At 34.6% G+C, this 11,382-nt stretch overlaps 1 protein-coding gene across 2 annotated transcripts in view; it reads right to left on the bottom strand.

The window, feature by feature from the left end:
• Window positions 1–1,594: 1,594 nt before the first annotated feature.
• Window positions 1,595–11,382, bottom strand: part of TNPO1 (transportin 1) — a 97,097-nt gene continuing 87,309 nt past the window's right edge. For both annotated transcript variants that reach the window (XM_035014621.1, XM_035014622.1), the window contains exons 23-25: window positions 10,881–10,955; window positions 9,604–9,746; window positions 1,595–7,355 (exon numbers count right to left, since the gene is read on the bottom strand). In XM_035014621.1, the coding sequence (XP_034870512.1) occupies window positions 9,639–9,746; window positions 10,881–10,955 (183 nt within the window). In that variant the 3' untranslated portion in view covers window positions 1,595–7,355; window positions 9,604–9,638. The remainder of the gene's footprint in view (window positions 7,356–9,603; window positions 9,747–10,880; window positions 10,956–11,382) is intronic.

Genomic DNA, 11,382 nt, shown 5'->3' with positions numbered 1-11,382 from the left:
GACATCTGAATGTCCATCACTAGTAGTAAGACGGTTGTATAACTGTCCATGCAATAACATCGCTATCACATCCATGTATATTAACAGGCAAATTTGGATACCGAGAACAATGCACCAATTCACTATCTTCCTGTGTGCACAGTAGTCAATTCTTAAAATGTTTAACGAAGTTCTTCGAAAGGCAACATAAAGCTTGAAAAGAACGCTTAGAAGAAACAAACTGTCAGGGAAGGATCGCTGTAATAGGCATGGAACGAATCGCATAAAAGCCTAAAGGCTCTTAGTATACCAATTTTTCCAGTTGTCACTTTTGCCAATGGCTTAGAACTTGTGTTGAATTTCTACATTGTAATTTGCAATTGTGTTGGACTGGACATCAATGTGGATGTTTCAAGAGGTTCTTTTACATCAAGTGAACACAACTCAGATCAAGGATTACAAAACGGCAGTCACAGCTTCAGCAGTTTCTATTCAACTGTATGGGAATGAGGCAAAGTCCATATTCAGGAGCTGTCTAGTTCAAATGCTTCTTTTCCCATCATTCCTAAAGAATCAAATGTACATTATGGGAGTCACATGAATTATGAACTCATCACAAGATAAAAATGCCTGTCAGTTCAAAAGGAAGTATAAAGTGAAAACATCATGAAGTTTGTATTTCAGTCTCACTAAAATGTTAAAGACTTACCAAAAAAAAAAAAAAAAAAATTTTTTTAGCTTCAGGCACAATTTCTGAGATTGCAGCAGCAAATCAGGATCCTGAGTAACTAATAACTAGGCTGCTTTTGAGTATCCTAAATCCTGAAATCTTACGTTCTTTCTTGAAGATGCGATTTGTATTTTAGAGTAAGATACCACCCAAGTTTCAATTTTTTTTTTTCCTCTCCAGCACAACTGAGGTTATCTCAAATATTTTCATGAGCAGGTAACAAAAGGAAAGAAATCTGAGGAGCCTCATTTCCCTTAATGTTTTTTGGGTTGCACTGATCTAATTTCAGGTTCCTTCCTTGTTCTGAGATGTTCTAAATCTCAAATAAAAAAAGACTATTCAACAGCTGTGCACACATTTCTCCTGAAATGTATTAATACATTTAATTTTAATTAGTCACATGCAACTGTAATAATGGATTACAACCTGACCACTATTTTTATAACTATCAATTTCCAAAAACCAAGTCTGAATTTTTTGAAGGATAAATAGGAAGTCTTAATAGGACAAACATTCATACACATTCATGCAATCTATCCTTACAATGTTTTATTCAGGACTTCGTCTTTTAATTCCTTTTGCAGAGCAGTATTTTTTCCCTCCTCGCCCACCAAGAGGTGAACCTAGAATCTACTGTTTAGAAAATACACCAACAGCAGTTAAAAACGTGGGGCAAAAATTTTTACTGAATTATACAAATAAAAAAATACTCCATTTAAAAATGGTTGTCAAACAAGAGTGTACTATGTGTAAGTTAAGAAAAAAACCTCAAATGAAAAAAAACCCCAGAGAACAAAAAACAACACAACAAGACTTATCTGGACCCAAAACGGGGGGAGGGAGGGAAAGCTCATTTCCTTTCATTAAAAATCAGAGTGAAACATCTATAGTTAAACAACTTTATTAACATAGTCAAGCAGTGATTAACATTCACATCTATTATGTCACATCATACAAATGTAAATACAAAATTACTACAGTACAATATATATTCTCTGCATGATCCAAAATATTTGGTGGCCCCAAAAAACTCTCTTTAAAATTCAGCAGCTTATCAAAAATTAAAACCATATTCTATTTAAAATGAAGATCTGTTAGCACAGAGTTAGACTTCAAGAAATATCAATTTAGTACAGTTTGAGAAGTTGCAGGAGGATATATTTGAAGGACACATTCTAACATAGTGTGGCAGGTACAGGAAACATCAGATTTAAAGCTTTTAAGCATAACTCATACAACCTAAGTTGTCAGCAGAAAGATCCAGTTATTTATAACTAAAGCTAAAACTACTAAATTATTGCACCCAATGTTAACATGAATATTAATTGTAAAACTGCTTTATAATATGAAGTGAAGTCATTAACCACGTTTAAACATCTCTTCTCACAGATGATAATCTATTAAGTAAAATTAATTACACAGTATTGTCTAATTATTATCTCCATAAAAATCATCCAATCTTAATTTGGTTATATATCCACATAGGAAAACATCAATAAGGTAATATGGGGAAAGTACAGTAAAACCCCTTTATGAGGCTGGAATTAGGAGGGGACAAACACTGCCTTATAGGCTAACCATGTTATAGTAGGCTTTGAGGAAGATACTTAGATTTGCAAAACAACTAACTCTGCATAATACCAAGCCATAGTAAAAGGGGACTCTATGGTAGATGAACAAAAATTTTAACGAAAGGGAAAATACTATTTTCCTAATTAGTGATACAATGCTTGGCAAATAGATTTGGTTTGGTTTTAAAATATACAAGAGGTGAAAAAAACATTCACCATTTTAACTTCCCTCAAAATCGTGCATACAGTTTTTTTTTTTTTTTTAAACACAATACATTCTGGGATACAAATCACAATAAACAGCTGCTATAATTAAATGTGTACCTTAAAATTAATATGTATAATAATTAGGCATAAAGATGAAGAATCTTCTACATATAAGTAATACCAATGGGGGAAAGGTCTACATAAGACTGAAAAAATTAGTCACAAGTCACCTGGAAAGTGTACAAGTGAATGACTTTTATGTAAAATTTAAGAGGCATTAGAAATATCTCCATATTTAATACAGTATGAAATGTACTAAGGTATACAATGCTCTTGCATGGTATAATTACTAGATGATATTGTTACACAGCTCTTTATTGATCTGATTTTTCAACTAGATTATCCCTTAATCTGAAGACCACAGTTTTAAGATTCCAAGGCCTACACTTCAATAACAGTACTATAGCAACAGTTAGTGTTTTCCCCCTTGTGATATTTGCAAAAAAACATAAACAAAAACACCTCAATAAGCAAAGCCATATGTATTTTAAGTACTACTAAAGAAGGACTTAAATTGCAGTTATGCATGGTACACTCTTCTCTTGGGAAGAGTGTCTTTTGCACCGTTATCTGTTAATACATTCAATATGAATAATATAGATTATATGAAGCAAAAAACCCACTTTTTTCTTTATGGCAAAGGACTAAAGTTAAATTTAGACTAAAGGGCTTAGGATATAATTAGTTTAGTTCTGGCATTTAAGCTATGCAGGGTAATTTAATATCGGACAAAAAAAATCCATTTTCCTTTCTTGAGGGTTTGGTGAAAAGGAGGACCAGATCGAACTCACTCTCAAGGTAAACCTGCATGCAAAAGGCTTGCCAGGAGGGATCTTGCCACCCTAGTCTGCTAGAGTAAGGACTGGAAAATCCGACTAAATGCAAAAATTCTTAATGAAATACACTAAAAAACAAATTAAGTATGATGACCCCTTATAAGCATATGTCACCAAAGCAAAAAGGATACAAGAGTATTCACCTGAGATAAAACTTGTATCTGAATATTCCGTAACTGAGTAGACAAAGCATTTCAATAGAGGAAAGTCAGTTGAAATTATTTTAAAATATACATCTGATCCTATTTTACAATATATGCAATTTAAGCAATTCAGATCAATGAAAAAGTCTTAACAAAAAAAATCACAGTGTTTATCAATATGTTAATTACAAAATGTAGGCTACTTATTTTGTTTTTAAGATGTAATGGCTTGGTTAAGTGTCTTAAAATCTATTCTTCTGAAACCTAACTTGCGTCACAAAATCAAGTAGCAATAATGTAAAGCATCAGAACTGGCTCTTAAAGATTATTTACATGTTGATTATTTGGGAAATAACCAACTCAAAAATATAAAAAAGTGATTTTTTTACACAGTATGAAGTTATTAAAGAGATTAGACAATACAAAAAGCAAAATTCTTTCCTGAATAAATGAATTCTGTGGCACTAAGTTCACCTGCTAATGGACTGGCTACGACACTGAACTGCCAAACATGCATTTAAATTATATTAAATACACTTTCTGTTTCCAACTTAGGTTGATCAGCAGCTTTTGTTCTGTTAGAATCCTTCAAAGAGAGAAGCTCGAACAGGAAAAAGAAGGCATATATAAAACAGTAAACACTGACCTCCTGAGGTTCCTACAACATAAAAATATTCAAGTAGAAAATCTACATCACTTAGCAGCGGCTATTTCTGTAGTTGAGCACACTAACAGCACTTTAGTGTGTAAGGAGCAGATGAAGTAAGCCGTGCTTTAAGCATGCCAAGAGGCAGAAACACTGGAATGTAACAAAGACAAACACAAGTTCATAGACATTCAGTCAACATTCAAAACTATTAAGACTACACCACAAGAATTAAGTTGCTTTATATATATCCCATGATGTATTAAGTTTTATCAGAATAATAAATGCTAAATCAGAGCTTACCTCAAAAGATAACTTAAATGGCTTCTGCAAATTCCTATGCTATACTATGTATCTGAAATATAAATTAGGGAGAAACAATAACCTCAAGGGGGGAAAAAACACAAAAAAACCCAACCCAATCAGGTTGCCAGTCATGTTTACTTAATTTTATTTTCTATTTTTAAATTAAATTTCCTTTTAATTTAAAAACAGTTAAGCGACTACAGAAACGGGCACATTCTTATGTTATCTGCTTAAGTGAAAACCAATTTTTAAGCAAATAGGTGACAAATTGCTTTTCAGTCAATATAAGAATTGTCAATCACAGGTCCAGATAACTTTATCGAAGGTTGTTTTTTATGTTTGTTTTAGTAAAGTGTTTAGAGAAGAATTTTGCCATATCTTTTCGACTTAAAATTTACTTACTCCAGAATACTAAGATATCTCCCATATCAAATTCTAAAAAATATTTGAGAAAGTACAGACTATCACTAGGATTTAAGAATAAAATAGCTACTTTAATCAGGTTTTGAAGACTATGAAGCAAATTTTGAGCTCCCAGTGAAGCAAGGTACTAGAAAGCAAAATGCTACATACCCTTTGGATCCAACTTATAATTAAAAAAAAAAAAAAAAATTGGACATTGTAAAATAGGATTTAATTTCAGGCTCTACAGACTGAAATTTGCAAAGCCAAAGTAGAGGAAAAAAGGTGAAAGAACATGTTTAAAAAAATACACACATATACACACACACACACATACACACACAATAACAAAAACCTTTTCTGCATGCTACCATGCATCTGAAATTTTTGGAACGGTATTTTTAAATTCACACACACACAGCTCAAACTTCAGTGCAATGGCTGTATCATTCAACACCTTTAGAAGAACAGAACCATGCAAAGAGGAGCAACTGCTTATAAAAATGGTTATTCAGGATTTATTCCGCAATGCAAAGGTGACAAACTAAAATATAAAAAGGTTGTTATGGCTTAACATTTTTGTTGCAGATTAAATATGCAGCATTGAAAAATGGAAAGGTGTGGCTTCATCTCTGACCAGCAGAGTTAAAAAGAAAAATCTCTCCATTTTCCTTCATCATCATGGGATACACTGTTCAGGCAATCCAAATTAATAAAGACTTGCACTTTCATATGGACACAAGATCAAGTGTACCAGTTAGGTTTTCACATTCACAGTATATAAGAAAATACACATGGAAGGAAAAGTAAAGGGTTAACTTAACAAGGATTTATTCACAGGAATACATGTAAGTAGAGAAAAATAACAGAAAAGCTAAACAAATGAAATGAAGAGGATCCAAACCAACTTTCACTCTGTAGCTTTTTACTTGCACCCTGTGTGCATATATCTAGGGCACAGAGGGCCACCAACATGCGCCAATACAGTGTAGGAACCCTGCATTACATCCATTAACTTAAACATATCTTTAAGATCATGCTTTGAACAAAAAAAGAAAGCTTAGAAGGCAATATGTTGAGTGGGAATAAACACTGAAATATAGCAATCATGTCTTCAACTTCTACAATTGTCTTTATGTGCCGACTAACATTTATGCAGCCTCTTACAGATCTTTTACCATGTATTGTAAGTTTTAGCAGTTCTGATAACATCACTAGTAGTATATAACCATGCAGAAAGCACATCACACTGACAGCACATCGGCAAAGATTCTGCACAGGTATATCAGCTTTCCACATTGTGCAGGTTACACACGATACAATATCAATCTTACTCCTAACAAGATCCTAAGAAGATATTTCAAGGCCTAGCTGTAAACTACAGTACTTTATATCTATATTCTTAATAAAAATAAAAAATCCACAAATCTTAAAAAGGAATTTTAAATGCAGGGCTATATTGAATTGGTAAACTGCAACACAAACTGGCGCAACAGAGGTAAATGAATACCAATCTCACTCTATGTGATGCAAGCATGCTACTTTCCCACTAATTTAAAGTACTTTCAATCACTATGAGCCAGAATGCATGCCTGAACCTTAAACTGCACTTTAAAAAGAACGTCTTGGCCTAGAAATTAAATCTAATGAAGTACAACCATCAAATTATATCCACTACATTAATGTTATAATGCAAAATCAAGATGTCAATCTTTAGTCTGATATGCCCAACCCCATTTATTCCTCCCTCCCTGCCCACCCCACAAAGGTAAAAGGAGTGACTCATTTGGCATTTCACAGGGTGCTTCATTGTTTATATTTGTTTTGTTTTATTTCCAACTTTTTTTGGGGTACCTTAAATTGTAACTTCCAAGAACCTGCTTCTACTATGGGTAGGCAAGCTGATTTTAATTCTATTAGCTTCATTTGTGTAGTTCTTCATCAGCATGCAAAAAACAAGGCCCCAACACGTGGGAAAATTTATAAAAATCTTTAAATTAAGGAAAAAAAAAAAAGCTTCTTTACTGTTTGTAACCCCCATTCTTAGGTTTCCTTTATTGTGCGCTATAGAATTTTTCCTCTTTCTTATTATCCCTATGCATCATTTATGTGGTTCTTGTTTTGGTACAATTCCCCATAATATTCCAGGATGTACTGTTTTGTGAGTAGACTGAATAGGTTTTGTTTTTTTTTGTTTTGGTTTTTTTTGTTTGTTTTTTTTTGTTTTTTTGTTTTTTGCTTCTTCACATCCAGTGCGGAGTTGTAATTGGAGACAGATTTCCACCCACAAAGGCTCCAGATGTTAAAACGTTTCCCAACATCGACTTAATACAGTGACGGCAACACCTCCCTCCCGCCCCTCCCAGTAGGGTTGGGATTGTACTGTATTCCCTACTGGTTTACCCTTCCCCCCTGTAAAGGGTAACATTTTCCCTGGGTGCAGAGGCTCCCTCATAGTCTCCAAGACTGAAGGACCTGTAAGAAAACAAAACAAAACAATTTTATACTTTAACAATGGTTTCTCTTAAAGCCAGTGAACACAAGATAAATCAAGTAAGAATGCTACCTCTAACTAGAGAAAATGAAAACTGGACAAACTGCCGAAGATCATGCTAGCAGTCAATGATAACCCATGTTGCTACCTTCCCCTATGGCTTTCAACGGTCATCTACATCAGATATGAAAACTGACAGCAAGCTGGGCACATGCAGAGAGATGTGTGGAGCACTACATTATACAGATGAAATTCAGGTGGCTGCCTTTCTTGGAGGATGCTATCAGTCTAATTTCTTATCCCCCTTAGAACAATGGGCCCCAATGGGAATTGGTTATTCTTCACTTAACAAGTTGCCTTACTTTTTTCAAAATCAAGTAACACTTTCTTTAAAATAATCCTTTACTTGGTGAGAATGAAAACATTATTATTATTTTTTGCCAATATGTCCAATATTAAGCAAACAAAAATTCTAATCCATCAAAAAATAAAAGAACATTACTTCCTGTTGGTTGTCTGGTGTTCTAGCTTAGGAGGCAACTAAAGGTGTTCACACTGCACTAAGGTTACTACATTCAGTAAATAGCAAAAAGTAAATTTTAACATCTCCTTCTAGACGTTCCTTATTAATAATTCTTCTAACCCTATCCTACTCAGTCGTTTCCTATGTTCTCAGACCTCTTGATTTTCCTGTAAAGGACCTTTTCAACACTAGCAGTTTTAGTGATTCTGAAGCACATTAAGAAATAAAATTAGATCACTAGGATATTGTAACCAGTGCCTGACAGTGGTCCTTTCACAACAAAAATCTACTGCCCTCTCATGCCAAACACTGGACATAGATGAAGACTGATGTGAATTCACAGAGGACGATTAGCCCATCTGTGGGAAAGTGCAAGCAGCACCTTTTCTCTGCCTCTCAAAAAAGGCAGAAATAGAAGATTGTGATCTACTTTTACCTCTAATTAGAAAGAGGTAATTATTTCATGCCTTGTCTCAGAACACGATCAACTCAATAAATTCATAATTGGTGATATGATAGAGATCACAGAAGTTAATAAATCTGAAAGTGCTAAAGACTGCTCACTGTTGTATCTTTCAGGCTTTGATGTTAAGAGTCATTCCTCATCCATTACATTCTCATGATTTAACATAAAGACGATTAAGCACTATTTCAAAATGCTAAAGCCACAAAACAGCCAGAAGGTCTCAAAACTACAGGGGGGCAATACACAAAGGGCTCTGAGATATTCCAGAGGCTGCGAGTCCATTTCTATTGCCTTGTAGGTTACACAGCATGTATGTGGAAATCTTCCCAGGTTTAAAACCTAGCTCAAAGTAAGCAAGAGAGCAAACAAAACTCCAACAGAGAAGATAATTAAATTTGGTGGACATCTTCTGGACACACATTCAGTATACTCTCTGGTCCTCCAGTCAAGTGTGTCTCAGAGTTCACGTTCAAAACCTAAAGATTATCCCTGTTCACTGTACTGACCCATATTCCTAACATTTATTGAGCCACCTTAGTGTGTTAGGTAATATACTAAGTTCTGGCATCACATATAGTTTACTATTTAATCTTCAAAATAACTCAATGAAGGAACTGAAGCTATGAGATCAGGATTGTTAGTTTAAGTACAGAAAACTGAAGGAACAAGAGTCCAAATGGACTTACCCCTCTACTACCCCAAATCCAAACAGACTCGTCCATTGTCCATTTTAAAATATAGTGCAGGTCACATGGTAGGTGCTCAATAAAATACATGTTGAAAAATGAATATTAAATATTCCTATCTACAGAGCCCAAAACTAGTTGCAATTCTAGCGAGTTTTTCTCAAAAGCTCACACCATAGTAGTCCTTGATATATCAGAGATTATAAACCCACAATTCAAAATAATGTTTACCCTGCCAAAGTGAATGTGGGTGACTTCTTATAGGGCAAAAATTTAAAAACTGGGATTAGTTTGTTGAGTAATCCAAATAGCATACTAACTTGGTTTTCTTTTTACTCAGGATTCAAAGTAGAACCATGCATTTTACCTTGCTTGCTAGTTTCTAAAAAAAAATTCTCTAGCCTTAAAGTAATTTTAAATTTCAAGTCTAACACTGCATGAGTTTTATTCAACCTCTGTAGAAAACATACAGCTTTTATTCTACTCAGTATTTTTAGATTGCAGACCTAAGTTTCTTTACCCTGAAAAACTCCCACAAACTTCTTACAACTTACCCCTAATTATGGGACTGCAGCTTAAGTGTATGAGATTAAACACCGTAAAAAGCTGCAAGACGCTCTTTTAAGGGAAGCGGAAACTGGTCAGAGAAACGCCTCCAATTTTCATCCCCAACTTGATTTTTAAATCCATGAAGGATCTGCAAAAAGTGAAAAAAATCATTATTCATCACTAAGCAAGAGAAAATTCCAATCTGCAGAGCTTCTGAAGTAAAACACTACTTATTGACTTTATTTTTCTAAAATTTTATCCATTTTATTTATTTTTTTTAAAGATTTTATTTATTTATTTATTTGACAGAGAGAGATAGCGGGAGCAGGAACACAAGCAGGGGGAGTGGGAGAGGGAGAAGCAGGCTCCCTGCCGAGCAGGGAGCCCGATGTGGGACCTGATCCCAGGACCCTGGGATCATGACCTGAGCCGAAGGCAGACGCTTAACGACTGAGCCACCCAGGCACCCAAATTTTATCCATTTTAAATCAATGATTCTCAAACTTTGTTGGATTCTATATCACATGTCTTGCCTAAAAGCACCTCATAATATATTCTAAACCTTGCTTTTGAAAAGTTTAGAATTCAAGCAAGTGTCCTAGTAACAGATGTATGCGAAGCAAACTCCGACCTATCACTAATGGAAAACAAACAAGAAAGTACAGAATTCACCCAAGGGATAAAATTTCTATGCCACATTAAGTTTTTTCAAATTGGAAACATACAAAGCTTTAAGTTCATGTCTGCAACCACAGTTGACTAATTTTAATAGGAGAGGATTCAAATGGGTAACAACATTTTATTTCTTATTTTGTTATGGTTGAGTACTGACTGGAATTAATCCAAAGGGACACTACTAAAACAAAGAACTATACAGATTTAATCCCTGTGGAAACCACTTCAGATTTACTTTGTTCAATAGTTTACATTATACTCCAAATCAGTCAGCCATCTTTGAAAATACATGCTATTTTGGATAGGTAGAATAATGGGACCACATGAATCAGTGGTACTGCTTGAGAAAATATCTTTGAAGTGTGTCCCCTATGGATACGGACTCACTGTTGTACCTTAAGAAAAGATCAAGCCAACTTCTTCGCCAAGAACAAGGGATATGGATGTGTGTGTGTGTGTGTGTGTGTGTGTATATATATATGATCTACCAATATTGATTCGAAGCAGAGTCTAAGTTTCATATGAAATATAAAAATAATTTAAACTGTCCAACTAGTATTGTAATAGTCCCAAGATGTTTATCATAAAGACTTTATGGTTACCTTACCTTACAGAACATGTCTCTCAGATCATCTTTTGGGTTAATCCACGATGCAACAGCATCACAAAAAAATATAAAATCCTGTAACAAGCAGGAAATACACCTTAGACTGCTACTTGTCAAATACAGCAAAATGTACCTATCATGACAGAATCCTACCTCAAAAAAACCATTTTTTCTTCTTATTTTTTAAAAATTTTATTGTTATGTTAATCACCATACATTACATCATTAGCTTTTGATGTAGTGTTCCATGATTCACTGTTTGCGTTTAACACCCAGTGCTCTGTTCAATACGTGCCCTCTTTAATACCCATCACTAGGCTAACACATCCCCCCAACCCCGTCCCCTCTAGAACCCTCAGTTTGTTTCTCAGAGTCCATAGTCTCTCATGGTTCGTCTCCCCCTCCGATTCCCCCCCCCCTTCATTTTTCCCTTCCTACTATCTTCTTTTTAACATAAAATGTATTATTTGTTTCAGAGGTACAGGTCTGTGATTCATCAATC

This window comes from Mirounga leonina, unplaced genomic scaffold, assembly GCF_011800145.1.
Source record: "Mirounga leonina isolate KUSES-001 unplaced genomic scaffold, KU_Mleo_1.0 Mir_168, whole genome shotgun sequence".
In the NCBI taxonomy this organism is placed as follows: domain Eukaryota; kingdom Metazoa; phylum Chordata; class Mammalia; order Carnivora; family Phocidae; genus Mirounga; species Mirounga leonina.
The sequence above is the reverse complement of the archived record's forward strand: the minus strand, read 5'-3'. Positions and strand labels throughout refer to the sequence as shown.